Raw genomic sequence first — 22,742 nt, 5'->3', positions numbered from 1 at the left:
CCCTCAGTCATTTGAAGTCCACAGTTTGGGACTTCTTTAGTGTTTGCACTACATGGGAAAACATAGCCATTTGTAGAATTTGTAAGCTTGCAATTAGTCGTGGTAAGCTTGGTACCAACTATGGTACCGGAGGCCAGAGAGGTCATCTTGAGAGACAGCACACTGTCCAATGGCATGCGCACCTAAAGGAGATCAAGGAAGCCCAAATTGCAAGTCAACAAACTATATCATGTTTCATCTGATGATGACGAGGAGGAAGAAGCGTCACTTACACCCAGTACCCCTGTCAGCAGCACACCCCCTGTGAGCCACACTAAGAGTGTGGGAGAGAGTGAGACACCAATGCGAAAAAGTTCATCATCACCGAGCGTAACTGGGTCGAAGAATTCATCATCATCATCATCCCGTAAAATCATGGTCCAGCCCACCATTAGAAGCATGTTGTTTTCAGATGCGCCATTTGATCGCAACTACCCAACGGCGCGTCTGTATAACACTTAGCTGGCTAAAATGCTAGCGCTGGACCTTCTCCCTTTTTCTTTTGTGGAAGGGGTTGGTTTTCTTGAATTAGTGGCAACGCTCTGCCCTAAATGGAAGGTTCCGAGCCGGTTCTATTTTGCCAGAGTTGCTGTTCCAGCACTACATGAAGATGTGCTGGAGGTGATTGGGGCAGCTTTGCAGAAGAGTGCTGTTCACACTATACATCTGACAACAGACATATGGACCAGTTGCACAGCCACTGGTTACATGTGCATCACTGCACACTGGGTCTCTTTTTCAGGAGTTAAAGCAAAGCTAAACGCAGGTGTTGACCCGGAGAACGTTTTTAAAGCTGCTCGGAAACATGCAACACTAGCCATGTTTGGCATAGAGACAAGTCATACAGGAGAAAACATTTTGCAGGCGTTTAACACAAAGGTCTTTCAATGGCTGTCCCCAAGAAAACGCAAGATTGGTTATGTTTCCACGGATAATGGCGCCAATGTAGTTAAGGCCATGGATATGGGTAACTATTTCAGAGTGCCGTGTTTGGCACACTGTTTAAACCTGGTTGTTAAAAAATTCTTGAGTGAAGAAAGTCCAGTGTGCGAGTTACTGACCACATGTCGAAGAATGTGCACACATTTCAGCCATTCTTTTAAGCATCTAAGGGGCCTGCTACATCAACATAAACTGCCAGTGAAAGCACTCATCCAGGAGGTGGCAACACGTTGGAACTCAACCTTCTACATGATTGAGCGTCTGTATGAACAGTGTGCGGTAGTCGATCAGTATTTCTTTAGACAGGGTTCAGCCATGAAGGACCTTTGGGTACATGCAGAGCAATGGAAGCTAGTTCAAAGCCTGACAGACATGCTTTGTCCTTTTGAGGTCTTCACGCGTGCAGTCAGCAGGGAGGACTGTAATTTGGGAAAAGCTATCCCATTGTTGCGCATGCTAGAGCACCAACTGAAGGCGGTGTCTTCTACGTTTCAAAAAGATGAAGAAAAGCAAGAAGCTTTTGATTTGGCGGAGAAATTATTAGAGCGCCTACTTTGCGATGAACGTCTTCAAAAGATCCACACAGAACAGCATTACATTTGTGCTACTATTCTGGATCCACGCTACAAAAAGACACTGGCAGGCAGAGTATTCTTTCCTTTTGGTGACGCAGAAGTTTCAAAGAACAAACGTTGGCTAGCTATGTCAGCCATGAGGTTTGAAAGAGAACGGCAGGAAGTTGAAGGAAAAGGCAGTACATCAGCATCAGCAGGGCATCCGGAGTCAAAAGAATCCACTTCTGCACCTGTGGCTGTGGCAGAAGTGAGTGATTTTCCCTCTCAGCCGGTAAAGACACCAGCAACCGGATCATCTGCACCAGACACAACAGTAACATTGTGTAAAGAAGAGGATTGGCTAACTCAGCTTGGGTTTGCTTCTCAAAAGGTCCCAGCAAAAAGTAAGCAAAGTGGAGGAACCATGGAGAACCTTGAGTCAATGGTGCAGGACTATCTGAATGACTCAACAGAGGTCTATGTTCATGATGACCCATTGGCGTATTGGCATGGGAAAAAAGAATTGTGGCCAGAGATCTACAACCTGGCTATAAATTACTTGTCTTGCCCACTCGCAAGCGAGTCTTCTGAACGTGTTTTCAGTGCTGCTGGTGGCATTGTAACTTCCAAAAGTACCCGCCTCTCTCCCAAAAATGTGGAGAGGTTAACAATGATCAAGATGAATCAGCACCTCATACCACCAGATTACAAAATACGAAAATGCACGCAGGAAGAAGACGAGGAGGACACCAACTTAGATGAGGGAAGTTATTCTCTGTTAGGTGACCTACTCCCGCCTGAATTTGCAGAGTATGATGACTAACTCTTCTTCCATGACACAGAGCCCTGAAAATGAGCCAATGAATCAATAACTTTCTTTTTTGTCCTTATTCACTTTTATTCATGTGTGTCTGTCTTTCTTTGTTTTGCAAAAACTATATAAAAAAATTGTAATCACCTAATCACAAAAACAAGCCCATCAGCAGAACGGTCTTCACTTATTTGCTTATTGATTTGAAGGTGCCGCAGTCTGCATTCCTCAGGTTCACAAGTTCACAAGAACATGCTCCTCTATCCTCCTCCTCCAGACTCCTATTTCCCTCAAAGCAGATGGCTGGATTACGCCCAATGAAGAAAGACTGTGCACTTGTGGGGGTGTTCTACTTCTTTGCGGGTGAGTTGGGGGCTCTGGGGCCATTGCTGGGAAGGTCTAATACCGGATAAAAGTGGTTTGGAGAAAATCCATGAGGAAAAAGTTTTTGCCTTTTTGCTCACTATCCTGTTTTCGGGGGCCTGTTTGGGTGGGTTCCTGGTGTTTGAGGTGGGTTTTGGGGTCTGGAAGCACTGCTGGCACAGTCTAATGTTGATTGCATTTGTTTTCCGGGACATCCATGGTGGAAAAGTGGAGTTTTGATCTAGCTGCACAGCGCGTTTGGACAGAAGGCCAAAAAATATTGTAAGTATGAGATTTTCCATTTTTGCTTTTTGCCTGTTTTGGGGTGTTGTGCTTTTTTGCGGTGGGTTGGTGGGTCTTGGGGCATTGCTGGGAAGGTCTAATACCGGATAAAAGTGGTTTGAAGAAAATCCATGAGGAAAAAGTTTTTGGCTTTTTGCTCACTATCATGTTTTCGGGGGCCTGTTTGGGGGGCTTCCTAATGTTTGTGGGTGGGTTTCGGGGTCTTGGAGCAACGCTGGGTATGGATACTTTTGATTGCAAGTGGTTTAAAGCAAATCCATGGTGGCAAAGGGGAGTTAGGGCGTAGCTGCAGAGCGAGCGTGGAGTGATTTCGGAAATTTGCCTGAAAATTACTAAGTCCCCATTTTTGTAGTTTTGCTTTTTGGCTGTTTGGGGGTCTTCTACTAGTTTTCGCCTGGGTTGACGGCTCTGGGGCCATTTTTGGGAAGGTCTAATACCGGATAAAAGTGGTTTGGAGAACATCCATGAGGAAAAAGTTTTTGCCTTTTTGCTCACTATCATGTTTTCGGGGCCCTGTTTGGGTGGGTTCCTGGTGTTTGGGGTGGGTTTTGGGGTCTGGGAGCACTGCTGGCACAGTCTAATGTTGATTGCATTTGTTTTCCAGGACATCCATGGTGGAAAAGTGGAGTTATGACCTAGCTGCACAGCGCGTTTGGACAGAAGGCCGAAAAATATTGTATGAGATTTTCCATTTTTGCTTTTTGGCTGTTTGGGAGTGTTGTGCTTTTTTGCGGGTGGGTTGGCGGGTCTTGGGGCATTGCTGGGACGGTCTAATACCGGATAAAAGTGATTTGGAGAAAATCCATGATGAAAAAGTTTTTGCCTTTTTGCTCACTATCATGTTTTCTGGGGCCTGTTTGGGGGGATTACTGGTGTTTGTGGGTGGGTTTCGGGGTCTTGGAGCAACGCTGGGTATGGATACTTTTGATTGCAAGTGGTTTGACGCAAATCCATGGTGGCAAAGGGGAGTTAGGGCCTAGCTGCAGAGCGCGCGTGGAGTGATTTTGGAAATTTTGGCTGTTTGGGGGTCTTCTACTAGTTTTCGCCTGGGTTGACAGCTCTGGGGCCATTGCTGGGAAGGTCTAATACCGGATAAAAGTGGTTTGGAGAAAATCCATGAGAAAAAAGTTTTTGCCTTTTTGCTCACTATCATGTTTTCGGGAGTTTGTTTGGGTGGGTTCCTGGTGTTTGGGGGTGGGTTTTGGGGTCTGGGAGCACTGCTGGCACAGTCTAATGTTGATTGCATTTGTTTTTCAGGACATCCATGGTGGAAAAGTGGAGTTATGACCTAGCTGCACAGCGCGTTAGGACAGAAGGCTGAAAAATATTGTAAGTATGAGATTTTCCATTTTTGCTTTTGGCCTGTTTGGGGGTGTTGTGCTTTTTTGCGGGTAGGATGGCGGGTCTTGGGGCATTGCTGGGAAGGTCTAATACCGGATAAAAGTGGTTTGGAGAAAATCCATTCTGAAAAGCGTTTTGGCACATTAACTTAGGGCTCGTTAGGGTTAGCACTAGCAGCAGATTGCATGTGTTTCTGAGTGTTCTAGATTTTTGCTACTGAGTTCTGGGGTCTTAGAGCACTCGTGGGAATTTGTAATTTTGGTTGCAAGTGGTTTGAAGAAAATCCATGGTGGGAAAGGGGGGATTTGGCCTAGTTAAAGAAAGCGTTTGCCACTATTCTTAACGTAGGGCTCGTTAGGGTTAGCAGTATTGTATTGCATGTGTTTGGGCGGGGGGCTGTTGGTGGGGGGGTTTGTGAGTCTTGGAGCGATGCTGGGTATGGATACTTTTGCTTGCTTGCAAGTGGTTTGAATACAATCCACGGTGGGTAAGGGGGGATTTAGGCCTACTTTACTTTCAAAGTACGTTTTGTCACCATTTTTCTACTAGGCCTCGTTTTTGGAGATCTGATTGGGGGTCTTCTACATTTTTGCGACTGGGTTTAGTAAGGGTCTGGAAGCACTGCTGGGAAGGTCTAATTCTGTTCTAAAACACAGTTTACAGTACACCTAGCTTGAGGGTAAAGATCCGCTAAATTAATTCACCCATACTTATTTATCCTTCAAAAGGAGACTCAGACAGAGTACGCACTTTCAAAAATATTGTACTGTCTATTAGAAAACTCAAAGTGTGACTTTTTGCACTACACAGCGTAGATACCTTATATTTATTTGTCAGTGGTGTTCTAATATCACTTCCTGTTTTTCCATCAATAATTACAGGCTGGGTTTCAAAAAAAGGATGAAGTCAGTCTTCATATTAGCGAGCCGCAACTCAGCATCCGCCAGGCAGGGAGTGGACAGGGTGTCTTCTGGTCACCAACATTGATGGACGGAGCGTCAGCTGGAATGGAGGAGTCCCGCTAATAAGAGGAATGGTTTGATGCATGCAACTTACCAAATTCAACAGGACAACTACAACAACATACAGATACAGTATCCGGTCTTTTCTAATTATCTTTTAAGTAATGTTATTGCTGTGAACTTCTATGAGTGTGACTCTGCATTTCTTTGATTTCTGCTTCTAAATTCATCCCTACAGCCGTTCTATAGGTTTTACTTGTGCTACTTTTTTAAACCTAATTTAATGTAAGAAGTGTTTCTCTGAGTGCAGATATAGGCAACTGAAAACGCATAATTATTACTGCAGCCCTGTACTGTCTCATTCTTTCATTCACGGTTGTCGAAAGTACTACTTACTTTTCAGTAACCATGCATGCAGTAGTGCATGCACTTCCTTTATGTCACTTAAAAGATTTATGGTAAGCTTTGTACCCAAAGATTTCTTTATCTTCAATTATTGTTTGTCCATGCTGTGCTTTTTTTTTCTTCTCTCAACAAAACTTTCCCAAAATCCCCTATTCCTATCCATTTTCCAAACCCTAACCCTCTTCCCCCGGGCTGTGTGGTTTTGATTGATGTGTGACCAAATGACAGCAATCATTCCACACACTTGCTGGGGAGGATAAGGTCATAGCAACAGGCTGGTGAAGGAATCCGAGAATATATTCTATTCTTACTCAGCTTGACACTCAGTCACTATTGGAAAATGAAAGCAGATTTTCATGTGCGCCATCAACTTGATTGCGGTGCAAAAGGGGGTGGTGATGGACGGAGCATCTGAATCAATCAAACACTCACACCCAGTCAAAAGATCTGGGTTTAATCCATCACCGTTCCTTAGCTCTTTAGCCCACTCTGCCACCCCAGTTCAGACATGGCTATATGCAAATCAATCTGACCCGTGCCTCATGGGAACAGTCCAGCCCCCTTTTGTACAGCTTTTGGCCGCCATAAGTGTGGCAGGGTATGCTCAGACGTGAGTCCCTTGCTCACTTTGCCACTGGATTCAAGCAAGCCGGGGTGAAGACGGCTGGAATGCCAGAAACCGGTCCTCGGAAGCTTGTTTCCGGTCCAGGGAAGACATGGCTTGGCAGTTCGGGCTGGACTGTTCCCATGAGGCACAGGGTCAGACTGATTTGCATATAGCCATGTCTGAACTGGGGTGGCAGAGGGGGCTGAAGAACAGTGATGGATTAAACCCAGATCTTTTGACTGGGTGTGAGTGTTTGATTGATTCAGATGCTCCGTCCATCACCACCCCCTTTTGTACCGCTTTTGGCCGCCATAAGTGTGGCAGGGTATGCTCAGACGTGAGTCCGTTGCTCACTTTGCCACTGGATTCAAGCAAGCCGGGCTGAAGACGGCTGGAATGCCAGAAACCGGTCCTCGGAAGCTTGTTTCCGGTCCAGGGAAGACATGGCTTGGCAGTTCGGGCTGGACTGTTCCCATGAGGCACAGGGTCAGACTGATTTGCATATAGCCATGTCTGAACTGGGCTAAAGAACGGTGATGGATTAAACCCAGATTAGTTGACTGGGGGTGAGTGCTTGTATTGTCAACACTCCGTCCATCATTTCCTTTGGTTTTTCTGAATTTCTAGGCTACAGCATTCCACTTGGTCAATTTTGGACTGCTGTGCGTCCTAGTTTCCCTCAACGACAAGTTTTTAAAGAGATACTAAGTCCCCATTTTGGGGACCCGAGGTCTGGAGGCTGAAGATACCAGAGTCGACAGAACCCCATTGATACAATCGGACATTGTACCTTCCGAATACCATGGGAACACCTCTCAAAAACAATACAACAGAGTTTTACATTGTGGACTCTGTTGTAAACAACAAAGAAGGAGTTGTACATTGCGAACCAAATTCTAAAAACCATTGAAAATGGCTTAAAATAGTGAACACTCTGATAAATGCAATATGAAGTTGTTTTACAATTTGAATGCCATTACACACATCATAGGAGTGGGTTTTACATTGCAAACTATGTGACACATACAACATGAAGGGGGATTACACTGGGAAATCAATGACAAATTCAATAGGAAGGAATTTCGTACGTAGGTCTCTTTTTAGGCCTGCACACAGTAAATACTGGGTGACTCTTGAGGTGGAAATGATATTCATATCAATGTGTACTATCAGCTTAAAATGTTTTATTGGTCCCTCTAGGCAGAGACCACTTGGTTGTGTTTATTTTCATGCTAAAGCTTATAGGCTTATTTTATTGATATTTAAATGTTGTGACAAAGGCAGTGGGCTTCTCATTTTCTATTGTAAATGACCTGGCAAAGCCTCTAGGCCTAACCTCGCTGATTGTGAAAGGCTTTATGTGCTGCAGGAGGCCCATATAAGGGCATTGTTGATTTTTAGGTTTAGAGCCTGTTAGTGTGCAAACTGACACCTGGCTGCAGAGAGATAATAGGAACACACTGGATGAATCAGGTTGGTAGTCCCCATGAAATGTCTGTAGAGTACATGATTTGCGTCCTGAAATTTTGTGAGGGTCCTTTCGGAAAAGTTTCAACATGCCATTCTGACTTGAAAATGTGTAATTTTTGCATAGTATTTAGTTCTGTGTTCATTACTGTGCTTTTCCCTTTTCAATAATTATTGGCTTCGTATTGATTTATTGTTATTTTGTTAGTTGGTGAGTTTTGATTTTCTAGCTTTGTCACCTCCCTGCATTTGCCTCAGACTGCTTTGCATCATTACCCTGCGTTTCAAATGATTAAATGGATGCTTGGTCCCATGTTTCAGGGATGGATGTATGGTGCTCAGGACAAAAAAGAAGTCCATTAACACAAGCTAAGTAAGTAGCTACAGCCTGATTTGGAACAGTCTGAAATTAATTCCTCATATACAATAGAACAGGGTTTTGCATTGTGAACTCTCTGACAGAGGTATTACTAAGGGGATTTTCATTGTGAAGTCTATGACAAACACCATAAAAAGAGGCTTTACATTATGTACTCTGTGACACATATAACAGGAACGGGTATTACATTAAGAACTTGACAAATGTAACAGAAAATATTTTCACAAGATGAAATTTCTGGCAAATAGGAAGGGGGTTAGCATTGAGAACACCAGTACAAACAACAGTAGACGGGACTTTAAGTAGCTATCTGTCTAATTGAATAAGAGATGGATTTACATTGTGAACTCCATGACAAGGGGGATTGCGGTCTGACATCTATGACAAATACAAGAAGAAGGGTTTTACTTTGAGATATTCTTGGATACCTACAACAGACAAATCTTCTAATTATGTCCTCCTTTACAAACACCAAAGTGGGTGTCTATATATATTCTATAACACACATTGCCAGTTTTGGTGGTGCTAGAAAGGTCTGATTTTGTTTGACTACATTTGTAATTTTATGTTTAGTATCTGGCAGTGTGTGTGAATTTAAGTAATTTTTCTTTGATAAAGTAGAAACAATGGACACTGATTTTTTTAGTTTAGAGCTAGTATGTACTTTATGGGGTTATTTAATTTTTTAGACATTTATTTGTTGTTTTGACCCAACCTTTTTTGTGGTAAACTACCAATATTCAGTTCCTGAAGCGACAAAATATTAGTAAGTCTGGCTTTCCCCTTAAACATCAGAAATGTCTTGCTTCAGTTGCATGTTTGTTTATCAATAACCATTTCACATTGATTGCAGTTAAAATATAAGGGTTGGTTATAAGGTTCATTCTTAGAGCTGGAACTCTATTTGGTATTGCTTGATCTTGGCTGTCCTCCTGCCGCAGTTCTCATCCCCCTGCCACTGCTGCTATTGAAGGACTGGGTTCTGTAGGACCCAGCGGTGCCAGGGCACAACACCTGAAACCTTCGTGGGTAACCTGCTCCGGCGTACAGATGACAGAGACACGGGACACTTCCTTCGGCGTCAAAGATTCAAGGTTTATTTACTGCAGGGAACACAGTAGTCACGACAAGCAACACACGTGCAACTTGGGGAGACTGCTTCAAATTGGTTCTGTGGATCGCTCCTTTTATACAGTTTTTACCCATAAGACAACATGGCACACAAAAGTTTACAACCCGGTTCCCACCATCATCCCCCAGAGGGGTCGCTTTGGTCACTTTGAAACACATGAGGTCCGGATCATAAGTGCGGAAACATTTGGCGGTTCCCAACTGTAAAAACCCATCTTCCCAACATTAGTGCATTCCAATCGGTAATAAACAGATCGGAATAGGAACAAAGACAGGTGCAGAGGAAGACGGAGACAGTGGGGAGATCGGAAAGGGTGTAAAAGGGGAGGTATCGGGAAAAACGAGATACAGGCATCAAAGGGACGTGCCTAATGAGATGCACGGCTGACACAATAAGTCCGTGCAGCAAGATGAGCCTTGAGCGGCGCCATCTGCCTTACAGTAACATCCCCCTCGTCATAAAGACACTTACAAAGAACATGTGTCTTCCGCAAATATCTTGGGAGCCCCAGGGTCGCGAAGCGGACAGCGTCCGTTCGCTGGCTACTTGAGGGCAAGAGACAAAATGGATGCCGTATCTAAGATGGAACCCGTGGGTACAAATGAAAAACCCACATAACAAACGAACGGTTTAAGTTAGCACAGCCAAACTGCGCACACTTACTAAACTCGTCATTTGCGGTTCATAGATACCAGACTCGACCATATTCGTGCGAGTCAAAAAAAAAAACACCACTTACAATTGTCACGGAACCTCAGACGCTCCTTTTGCCCTCATGTAGGCAAGCACTAGTCGGAATCGTAATCAATATTCATCAGACCATCGAGATGTTGCTGTAGCATAGCTCTGTCCAATCGAGTCCCCTTGGTAACAGGTGGCTGTCTCATACACGTTGTAGCACAGAGGCCACATAAGGCAGGACCGCACTGCACACAAAGGCAACACGTGAACAGGAACACCACAACGACCCCGATGATCATCAGAATCTTCCAACCCCAAGTCGACATCAGGCCCCAAAACCATCCAAGTAACGTCCAATCCCCTACATCCACGTGTATGGATTCGGAGATCCTGTGCAACCTCGAGATGGCTTGATAAACAGTTGGAGCATTATCCGGAATGAAAATGCAGCAGCTCGAATGGATCACCTTACATACCCCACCTCGATCTGCTAAGATGACATCTAAAACCATACGGTTTTGTAACGTCATAAGTCTATCCGCCTGAAGTTCTGTGGTGATATTACCAAGGGCACTGGCAGTAATATTAGCTGTCGATTCTACCACTCGAGTCAACTGTCTCAGGTTCCTACTATTAACCATAGGTCCCCAAAACGGGAGGAAACCCTTGAAAAAGTCTCCTGCCTCTTGACCGGCAGTATCCTCTTCGCTAATTACGCCTCGCACAACTCTAGTCTTATGATAATCGGCATCTACAGTGAACGTCGGAGGCAACAGATTTGCAATGAAGCATGAGCCCATGAAGTCAGCGGGCAACCATGCATATGCACGATCATAGCAGATAAAGTATGTACCCTTGGCAGCCAGAAACACAGGGGACGAGACCATCGGCAATATGTAATTTTCAATGCAAGCACTTGCTCCAAGTCGGGCTTGCGATCTTCGGCCACGACCCATGAGACAAAAATTACCAGTGTGGGGTACGACCCATATTGGAGGCGAGCTTTTAAGCTGCTTTTCGCTAGTGAACGCACTATATTCACCTCTACTTAGGACCCTATAGGCTTGTACCTCTTCTTCGGGAATAAGCGAGGGATCATAGATATCACTATCTAAATCCTCTATTGCTATCGACAAAGGTTTTTGATACGAGGTAGGACCAGAGTAGGGAGAAAGTGGTTCTCGAATGGGGTGGAAACCCAGTGCGCTTCGAAACATTGTCTGAAATGCTCGAGCGGACCCTTGGGAGCTATACGGTAACACCAGATATGGGATTCCCTTATCCGTAGTATGTGGCATCAACCCGCACACCCAACAATTAGTAGTGTTAACCACTAACTGATGCTGATGAAGGAGCTGAATAAAGGAATTATTGCGGAATTCTACACGTCTAGCCTGTTCGTGTTCCGGTAACATATGAAAGGAATGAGGAGAAACGGTAGAGGTAGGTTTAGGATCAGGAGTAGGAGTAGGTGTAGCAGAAGGTAAGAAGTAAGACATCATGTAATACACCCCACCCGCCAAAAGTGCAGAAGCAGTCAGAAACAATACAAACAGTTGGAATATAAAACATTTGGTACGACTGAGTTGTTGCAGCTTGAATCTATGAGCTTGTGCTCCTTCCAAATCGTTCAGCTTCGAGAATGCCATTCCCTACGACCGTCCGCAACGTTTCTTGACGCACTTCGTTCTGTGTAGCAATAGTCAATCCCTAGGAGTTCCCAGGAACCGACGGCCTTTAACCTAGTGTCAAGACCTACTATCCAGAAGGAAGTACGCGCGCGGCCCTACGGCCTTCAATGCACAATACGTATATATGCAAAAACAAAGTCTCTCAGCTGTGAAAGCAAAAAAGTATATGGAATGAAGCTTGATATATATATATACAAGAATAATTACAATAATACAAATGTTCAGAACTGATCACGGAAAACGGGATGATGCAGTTGTCAATACAACAAAGCAGGATCTTTTATTAGTTCTTAGTACGAGATCGCAAAAAGTATCGGGTTTTCCCAGGACGTGTCTGCTCGTCAAACAAAGGATCCGTTGAAGAGACAGCGTCCTGCTGATCAGTTGGGTGTTCTGGTCTTGAGTCCTTTGATGACAATTGTTCAACAGAGTCTTTCTGCTTCGCTGAGGATTCTCCAACAGGCTGCGCGTCGCTGAAAGGTACAAACGCTGGCAATGCTTCGGTTTCAGTTGATGCAATGCCTTTCCTTACCCACGGGTCTGCCGGCAAAGGGATAGGGACTCGCTTGGTATGGGTGGCATGCACCCAATTCTTACGTCCCTCGAGACGAACGGCAGTCCTCGTGGCCAGGAGCACCTGGTAGGGTCCAGTAAACCTCGGGTCCAGGTTATTCTTGCGTGAAAAATTCCTCGTCACCACCCAATCTCCGGGCTGGAGCTGGTGGCCTGGACCCTCCGTCTGCGTCGGCAATGCGTCGTAAACCTGTTGGTGAATTAACCTCAGTTTAGCAGTCAAGTCATGTAGGTAATCGATCAACATTGGGTACTCAAGATCAGAGAACATTCCTGGCCTAGGAACCCCCCACACATTCGCAGGACGGCCGAACACTATTTCATAGGGGCTAAGCCCTACTCGGGAGTGTACAGTCGCCCTAGTTGACAGTAATGCTAAAGGTAAAGCGTCAGGCCACGAAAGACCAGTCGTAGCCTGAATCTTCGCTAGCTTTAGTTTAAGGGTGCCGTTGTACCCTTCAACCAAACCAGCTGACTGGGGATGATTGGCGCTGTGGAATTTCTGATTAATTCCAAGGCCCTTACATACACTCTTCATCACACTACCCACAAACTCACTTCCGTTATCTGACCACACGACTCTAGGCATTCCGTACCGAGGAAAATATTCCTTCAGTAGGATTTTTGCAGTAGACAAAGCAGTATTGTCTTTGAGAGGATAGGCCTCAATCCATCGGGAGAATGCGCAAACCACGACTAAAACGTATTTCAGGTTATTGCATCGCTCCATATGGATGAAGTCCAATTGTATCACCTCAAAGGGGTATGAAGGGGGAGCAAAACTGCCAGGAGGAGTTGGGGTTCCTTTGCCAGGATTGTACATCATGCACACCATACAATTCTTCACCAGACGTTCAGCACATTTCGTGATACCATCATTCTTCCATACAGGAGACAGCAACTTACAAATACCTTTCGCGCTAATATGTGCTAACCCATGCGCCATTGTCACAACGGCCAGCACATACGCATCGGGCAACAACCATCTTTTCTGATCCGACAAATCAATCCAACAACCATTCGTATCCAACTTTCCCGTACTTTCTTTCCACTTCGCCTTTTCAATCTCGGTGGCCTCATTCTGAATTTCTTTCACACTCTCAATAGTGTCTTCACACATACTCGATTCTGTAGGCCACCTAACCGAACTCGTCACATACATCCGGGTGCTAAGGTTCCGGGCAGTCTCCTTAGCAATCTCGTCTGCAAACGCATTACCACGACCAACATCGTCCGTCACCCTACGATGCGCACTACATTTAACAATCGCTACTTGCTTAGGCAACGTCAGTGCATCCAAAAGGTCATTCACAAGCTGTCCATGCTGAATCTTCGTACCATGCGACGTCAAGAAACCTCTCTCTCTCCACAATCGTCCAAAACTGTGTGCGACGCCAAATGCGTATTGGCTGTCGGTAAACACATTCACACGTTTCCCTTTTGCTAACACACATGCTCTAGTGAGAGCAATCAGCTCTGCAGCTTGGGCAGAATTCTGATTTAATCTTGCAGTCTCAACAACAGTATTCAACGTTACGACAGCATAAGCAGTGGTCACATCGCCATTCGGCAACTTAAAACATGACCCATCCACATACAATGTACCATCCGGATCTTCCAATGGGGTGTTTTTAAGGTCCACTCGACCTTTTGTTTCTTCTTCGGTCCTCAAGTAGCAATCATGTTCTGCTACTTCATCTGACTCTGCTCTAATTGGTAACAAAGTTGCCGGGTTCAGAACATTACAGCGTTTTATCTGAATGTGGCTTGCCAACAACGTCAACTCGTACCCAGACAACCTCGCACTCGTCAAATGCTGAGTTTTCGTACGATTCAAAAGAGTATCGACTGCATGCGGAACCATCACCGTAAGCATATTATCCATGACCAATCCTGCTGATTGTCGGATGGAGACCGCAGCTGCCGCTGTTGCTCGTAAACAACTCGGCAATGCTCTAGCTACTGGGTCCAAGGTCGAGGAAAAATATGCACATGGACGTTGCTTACCACCAAAAGGTTGCGTCAAAACACTCAAAGCACAACCTTCTCTCTCGTGAACATATAATGTAAACGGCTTGCTATAGTCAGGAGTACCCAACACAGGAGCCGAACACAATGAATCACGCAGTTCAGAAAAACTTCTCTGACATTCTTCCGTCCATGGTAAGGGAGTTGAAACATCCTTGCACGTAAGAGCCACCAATGGTTTCGCTAGCAATGAAAAATTAGGAATCCATTGCCTGCAGTACGACGTGATACCTAGAAAGGCACGCACATCTCTTTGGGTTGTTGGCACAGCCATTCGCGCAATCGCTGCAATTCTTTCTGGGGTCAACCTCCTTCCCTCCTTTGACAATAAGTGACCTAGATAGGTTACTTCTTGACAACAATATTGGAGTTTAGTAGGTGACACCTTGTGATTCAACTCACAGAGATGTTGCAGCAACGACACTGTAGCAATTTTGCAAATGTCCTGAGTATCGGCAGCCACCAATAAGTCATCGACATATTGTATTAAGGCCGCACCGACCGGCAACCTAAACGCATCCAGTTGACTCTTCAAGGCTTGACTGTAAATCGATGGACTCTCACAGTAGCCCTGAGGAGCGCGTTTGAACCGGAAGCTGCGTCCACCGAGAGAGAAACCGAAAAGGTCCCTGCTCTCTTCGGCAATCGGGATGCTAAAGAACGCATTCTTTAAGTCAATCACCGAAAACCACGATGCAGAAGCTGGAATCAGAGTCAGTAGCGCCGTGATGTCAGGCACAACAGGGAATTGAGGAACCACAATTTTATTCACTTCCCGTAAATCGATAACAAAACGATAAACAGGCGGTTTGGAAGGATCCGTACGTTTAAGAATGGGCAGCACAGGGCTGTTGCACACGTTTCCCCGAGTCTCTTCAATAACATCTTTCTCGATCAGATCATAAATGATCGCTAACAATGCTCGTTCACCATCAAGAGAGATACGATACTGGGGAATACGTGGCAAACGCACATTAGATTTCAACTGAACAACATAGGGCGAGATATCAAGTAGGCCCACGTCATTCGGACCCGTTGCCCACAAAGACGCAGGAAGAGAACTCAATTCCGGTGGGAGCTTGTCGAGAGACAAGTACATGGGAGAGACAACCCTCTCTCCAAACGTAAGCTGTACTCCCGCAGGAGAACAATACAAAGTCGCATACAAACGTTTAAGCAAATCCAGGCCCAAAAGATTTTCACCACAACCAGTAGTCAAAATTAACGGAGCCTGAAGCTCACGTGGCCCAATTGTAAGGGGCAAAGGGCGCGAAACTGGATTGCTAACGGGGCGCCAGAGAATCCAACGGAAACATTTGTTAAGCCAGACAAAGGTGCGCCAGGGAGTTTCGAATGCTGAATAGAACTTTTCGCTGCACCAGTGTCCAACAGAAAAGGCTCAACGACGCCCGATGTAGCAACTGCGACGTAAGGCCCTCTCTGATCAACCGGAACTGATACCACTCCCTCTCCATGTCTTTGGCTGTCCTAGTAATTACTGTCGTCAGTTCCCTGATCGACGTAATAATCGTCTACATTATACTGCGCAGATCGTCCTTGCGATGATCCACGTTGATCGAAACAATTATTATTATTAGAGGTGTTATCAGAACGATCATTCTGAGTCCCACGACCTCTACCACGTGATGCCTGCTGCGAACCACCACGACCTCCTCTAGATGAGTTACCACTATTACGTTCATTCAAAACAGGGCAATTGAATTTAATATGACCCTCCTGTCTGCAATAAGCACATTGATTGTACCCTAACGATGGCCTTTGGGAGGAGGAATCATTACGTGGCTGTGATCGACTCGATTGCGACTGCGACCTACTCTGTTGGGATGCATTCTGATTTGTACGCGGAGGATATGCTTGTTGAAGCAACACTTTAGTTTTTAGTTCTTTCGTCTTTTTATCAGCACGGTCGTTCTCCTCTTTCTCTCTATTCTCATAATATTGTGCTGTAGCCAATATCTGAGCTGAAGTAGAAACGGCCCCTGCACTTTCCGAATTCTTTAATTTACTGCTCAAATCGGGCAATAAGTTTGAAACAAATTTATCCACAAACAATCGCTGACCACCCTCGGTACCCATATCCTGACCACTATGGTCAATAAATGCTTCCTCAAACCTCGTAAAGAAGTCGGAAACACTCTCGTCCTTCTTTTGCTTACAAGCTGACAATTTGTCCCAATTTACCCTCATAGCTGGCATAAGAGTTTTCATTAACGTTATTATTCGCTGAGGAAGAGCAGTAATCATCTGCTCAGGTTTAGCCCCACCAGTTTGTAACCCATCCGCCGCCACAATGGCAGCCCAATCACCACCTAATTCATTCGGATGATTTTCCTGCCGAATCTTAGCCCAAACAGGTTGCGGTACGACATTGCCGAACAACATATCAATATCGGCAAGATTCATTATCGTAGCATCTACGAGCTGCGATAATTCCTTGTAATACCCTGTGGGATTCTTGCGAGGATCAGGCAAAGATTGCTTCACCTGTAGCACTTCCGAGCGTTTCCATGGGAGATGTATCCATACTCTCTGGAAATGCGCCAACGTCGCTGGATTAGCATTAGGATCAGCTGGCATCCACACCGGTGGCACTTCACGCATGGGAAACTGACCAGATTCATCTGGCAGTCTTTCAATATCCTCGATAAACAACGCATGAGGGATCGGAGCGGGGCGAAAAGATAGCAACCGCTCAACAGCACGTCGAACATTAGTATCCACTATCAGTCCATTTGAGAACTGAAGCTGAAGATCAGACAAAGCGGCCAGCACCTCGTCAGGCGCATCAGCCGATATCTGATCGCGTAGGAACTTACACATTTCATCAAACACGTATCTTTGGGTTGGTATATTGAATTGACAAAACGTTTCGAGTACAACACGGGGCGGATTTCTAAGAGGGTTTACCATCCAACCCATCGCCATATTATATAGCGCAACACGTTCTCTGTTTCCAGGAAGCTGACTACGTCTCTGAGGACCATCGGAGCTAGCGGACCCATGAACAGGTCCAAGCGAATGAAAGAAGCTAGCCGCAAGAGGAGTAGTACGAGAACGAGTCGAGGGAGAAGTATAGGACACAGGACTAACAAGTGAAGGAGTAGAAACAGTGGCAACAGCAGGAGTTAACAAAACAGGAGCAGCAGCGGGAGCAGGAGTATGTGGAAGCGGAGGAGCAGTAGGGATAGAAACAGGCAAAGGAGCAGGAACAGTCGGAAAAGCGAGTGCAGGCTGAGGAACAGGCGGGGGAAGAATTGGCGGAAGAATAGGTACGGCAGGAACCACAGGAGCTGCAGCTGCGGTACCCTGTACGTACGGAGGTGGCGACTTCATGAGATAAGACATTAAAGGATCCTCAACTGGCTCTTCCTTCTTTTCCGACTCCGTAGGCAAAGCGGGATAACATTTATCAACGGTCATACGCTGTAGTCTATCAAACACTTCCTTATCCTTATCCTCCTTATCACGCTGAAACTGCTCAGCTTTCTTCACTATAGTAGCAACATTATCTCCCTGACTACGTTTATTCTGTCTGATCTCTTTCTGTCGGGCTTCTTTGCGCCACAACCGAAAGGCATCAAACATGGCCGGCCTTGATTTTCTTTCGAACAGTTTAATCTCTAAATTATCTAAGATCGGGGCCTCGAAGCTACCATGAGGTGGCCAACGAAGGTCACCGTCCTTCTTCGTGTATTTAATCCAATAATCATTAAAGGTAATCGGGCCTAGCCCATGCTTACTATATAGTTCATAAGTGGGAGTTCCAACCGGAGGTATCGGACACGAGTCCTCCAGTCGGGAATCCATACCACAAGGTCTGAAACAACTAAACAAAGTACTGCGACCAGGCATCTTGCACACTAGCCGAGTTTCACAAACTTCAAGGGTTACGGGATTTACCAAGTCCCAGCAAAGAACAAAAACCCTCGGTTTTTGGCGGCTGCAGTCGTCAAACAACACAACAAAATACGCTAGCAAAGTGTCATCGACAAAAACACTCTCACAGCGTTAACAACAAAAACACTCGCTAAAGTGTCAACAACCAAGAACTCTGGGAGCGACCCACAAATACTTAACTCAAAGATCAATGGCGTCTCCAGGAAGGCCCGTCAATCGTCTCGCTATACCAAGGTCTACGCCAGGCGCCAAAACAGGTCTACAGTCAGGGCAGCAGTCCGTCGCAGCCGTCAGGAGGCGGGAATCTTCGCGGGAAAAGTCTTCGGGCCACTTATTTCGACAACAGGATCGATGAAGCGGGGTGCACCTTCCCTCGGAGATTTCACACGAAGTTCCTCACGATCGTCGGGCTTGGACCGGTACCACTGATGCAGCCCCACGTTGGGCGCCAACTGAAGGACTGGGTTCTGTAGGACCCAGCGGTGCCAGGGCACAACACCTGAAACCTTCGTGGGTAACCTGCTCCGGCGTACAGATGACAGAGACACGGGACACTTCCTTCGGCGTCAAAGATTCAAGGTTTATTTACTGCAGGGAACACAGTAGTCACGACAAGCAACACACGTGCAACTTGGGGAGACTGCTTCAAATTGGTTCTGTGGATCGCTCCTTTTATACAGTTTTTACCCATAAGACAACATGGCACACAAAAGTTTACAACCCGGTTCCCACCATCATCCCCCAGAGGGGTCGCTTTGGTCACTTTGAAACACATGAGGTCCGGATCATAAGTGCGGAAACATTTGGCGGTTCCCAACTGTAAAAACCCATCTTCCCAACATTAGTGCATTCCAATCGGTAATAAACAGATCGGAATAGGAACAAAGACAGGTGCAGAGGAAGACGGAGACAGTGGGGAGATCGGAAAGGGTGTAAAAGGGGAGGTATCGGGAAACACGAGATACAGGCATCAAAGGGACGTGCTTAATGAGATGCACGGCTGACACAATAAGTCCGTGCAGCAAGATGAGCCTTGAGCGGCGCCATCTGCCTTACAGTAACATCCCCCTCATCATAAAGACACTTACAAAGAACATGTGTCTTCCGCAAATATCTTGGGAGCCCCAGGGTCGCGAAGCGGACAGCGTCCGTTCGCTGGCTACTTGAGGGCAAGAGACAAAATGGATGCCGTATCTAAGATGGAACCCGTGGGTACAAATGAAAAACCCACATAACAAACGAACGGTTTAAGTTAGCACAGCGAAACTGCGCACACTTACTAAACTCGTCATTTGCGGTTCATAGATACCAGACTCGACCATATTCGTGCGAGTCAAAAAAAAAACACCACTTACAATTGTCACGGAACCTCACTATGATCAAAAATGTTGGTGTTGCTGTCAGCACTGACAGTGTTTTGCTGACATTCCTGAGATTGGAGAGAGCAGCCCTGAGCACAGAAGTGTGAAAAGAGAAGATAGGCTTCCCTTTAGAAATTTGATTCAATAAGTTTGCTGAAAGTAGCTGCTGATTAGTCTTTGTAAGCACTGCTATCTGGTAGATTGTGAAGGTGAAGGGTTTGTCTGTAATCTTTGTTGTTCAGAGTTTGAATGGTCCTTTCGACAAGGCAAGACTTGTTTTCCTCTTCCTGATCACGGTCAGTGTGGCGTTGACAGCAGGTACGGAATGCTTACACCTCGTTGTGCCTCTGTTGTGGGTGCACCAATTTGGAGACCACTCCGCTGTAAGGAGCACTGTTACTTATAACTTTTATTGGAGTTTTGCAGCAACTCATTTTACCATTTGTGCTACTGACGTTAGTTGGTTCACAGAATAACAGCAAGACCTCAGACCAGATTCTATCATTACAATCTGTCTTTTATTGAATTGATGATATACAGCTATGTTGGTCTTTTTATTACACATGTCTATTTATTTGGTATGTTCCCCTTCTATTTTTCTTCTGCTTGTCTAGTTCATCTCCGTGTGTTATTAATATTGTGACCTGTGTTTATGACTTGATTTTCAGAAATCATGTCAGAGTGTTTCGAAGCCTGAATAGCTAAGTTGTTGAATGTGATCTATCTGTCCTACATGTCACAATCTCTCATGTTTATATTCTTTGTGTAATTACCCTCTGAATTTGTCAAACTTGATGCATGTATGTCTTTCATTGACAACATGAGGTGCACATGCAGGAACATCAGGATAGTAATTTAGTCATTCACATAAAACACTTGGTGAAAGTATTGTCTGCTTGTGTGTGTCTGTGTGTGGGTGTGTGTTCAGGACATGCAGGTGGGTGTGTACTTTACACTATTTTACAGCAATAGTTACTGCAACAGCTTCTGTGCTCTTTGCATTCCATTAACATGCATTGCTAGGGTGCTTGTAGACACAATATTTTTCCAGCATTTTACAATATGGTAGTACAATATTACCTCCTTCTTCGGTCACATTAAAGGAGTCGTAGCTGACATCGTATTTGGATATTAAGTCTGAGACCACATTCCAATTTGCTTCCTGGACCTCAGACAGAGATAGGTCATCGCCACTGATTTCGTAGCCAATGATTATACTTCCTTTCCTATCATTGTGGGGTAAAAATAATATATTATTTATTATGTATGTTTAATGATGTAAAGCATGCATCATCTCTTTAAAGCAAACTATCATGCAAGATTGTGTAGTTTTTTTCTCCCCAGCACAGTCAATTAAACATGTTTGTGAAAAGTGCTTGCTAGAGATAACTTTGCGTCTAATAAACGTCTTGTGAGCGCCATCCAGAAAGACTCCCACAGATATCTGATTAAGCATTTTGGCAGCTACTGGTAGAAATGGAGACTTTGCTTGGTTTAACATTACTTCTCTGAGATCACCTGTCAAACACCCATTTAAAAGTTTGGGATGAGGTGGTGTAAGGGACATTCCACCTCTTGTGTGGATTGAGCTCTGAATATTTTTCTATGTGGAAAATAAGAGAGCCTTTATTTTGGCCTACTGAAGCCAAGACTCCTACAAGGATGGTCAAACCCTGATTCTAGTGTTGTTTAAAAACTCATGACACCACTAGTGTTGACCTGGCATCCTTGGTGTGGTTTCCCCAAACTTTTTTGCCTTCAGACCTCCTGTTTTTGCTGACTTCGTTTTTGCTGGCCTTGGTATCCTTCGGTATAGAAAACAATGGTCCTAGACTGTTTCTAATTGATTTTACTTTTGAACATTATTCATTAAGTCAAAATTTATATGCATGGTACACATAAAAATCAAATTGCATCCTAATTGATTTCTATGTGTACCATGCATATGAAGTTTGACCTAATGAATAACGTTCAAAAGTAAAATCAATTAGAAACAGTCTAGGACCATTGTTTTCTATACTGAACATTACCCTGGTCCGTGGACTATTATGGGTCACCCCATTATTTCATAATGGGCCTTAGTATTCTTGGCACTTTACCACTGCTAACCAGTACTAAAGTGTTTGTGCTCTTTCCTTAAAACACTGTAACATTGACATATATGCAATTGCCATGGTTAATTTAAATATAAGCCCTGGTAAAGTGCACTACAGTGCCCAGGGCCTGTAAATTAAATGCTATTAGTGAACCTGCAGCACTGATTCTGCCACCCACTTAAGTAGCTCATGTCTCAGGCTTGCCATTGCAGAGACTGTGCGTGCAGTCTAAACTGCAATGTCGACCCTGAAAGGTAAAACTCTCACCAGGCCCAAACCTTCCTTTTTAATACATTTAAGTCACTACTAGGGCAGGCCCTGGACAGCCCGAAGGCAGAGTACAGTGTATTTCAAAAATTCAGACATGTACTTGTAAGATTTTACATGTCCTGGTAGTGAAAAACATTTAAATTTGTTTTTCACTACTGCAAGGCCTATCGCTCCCATAGGTTAACAATCGAGTTACCTTATTACATTTTTTAAGTATAATTCACATTCTGGAGATCAAGCTTCAGAGTTTGGTGTCTCTGGAATCACAGTTTGAATCACAACTTAAAGGTGAAGGCAGATTCTAAATTGCAAATCTGAAAATTCCACTTTTTTTCTTACTTTAGCTATTTGGTACCTGATGCCTGTCTCTGATTGCATGTTCGGGTTGGGTGACAGTTGGGCTTTTTGTATTCCCTCTGGACAGCCACACTCAAAGGGTGTCCAGATGGGCCATCCTGAAGAGGATGGGAGGAAGAAGCTGGACACAGCCTCACACTTACACCTGAATAGGCTATGCCCTGTCCCCACACAAAGTGCTGCATAACCCCCTGTAGTGAGCCTTGAGCCATTTATATAAAATATGCTAATTGTGGATATGCCAATGTTAACACGTTTTAGGGATGGACCCCATGCACTTTGGCACTGGTCAGCAGTGGTAAAGTGCTAAGAACCCTAAAGCCAACAAAAACAATTCAGCAAAAAGGGGAGGAAGAAGACAACATGTTTAGGGGTGACCCTGCAGTAAGGGCCATATCAAACACACCTGTCTAACTGTGGGTGTGTTTTCACCTACAATAACGGAGTTTGAGCTGGCCAACA

The 22,742-nt window shown here is 44.9% G+C and overlaps 1 protein-coding gene across 1 annotated transcript in view; it reads right to left on the bottom strand.

Moving 5' to 3' along the window:
* Positions 1-22,742, bottom strand: part of LOC147663104 (adhesion G protein-coupled receptor F1-like) — a gene marked incomplete at its 3' end in the record, with an annotated part of 365,238 nt that overhangs the window by 88,997 nt on the left and 253,499 nt on the right. Inside the window, exon 9 of the mRNA XM_086950677.1 lies at positions 20,638-20,783. Coding sequence (XP_086806803.1) covers positions 20,638-20,783 — 146 coding nt within the window. The remainder of the gene's footprint in view (positions 1-20,637; positions 20,784-22,742) is intronic.

This window comes from Lissotriton vulgaris, unplaced genomic scaffold, assembly GCF_964263255.1.
Source record: "Lissotriton vulgaris unplaced genomic scaffold, aLisVul1.2 SCAFFOLD_2353, whole genome shotgun sequence".
Lineage (NCBI taxonomy): Eukaryota > Metazoa > Chordata > Amphibia > Caudata > Salamandridae > Lissotriton > Lissotriton vulgaris.
The sequence above is the reverse complement of the archived record's forward strand: the minus strand, read 5'-3'. Positions and strand labels throughout refer to the sequence as shown.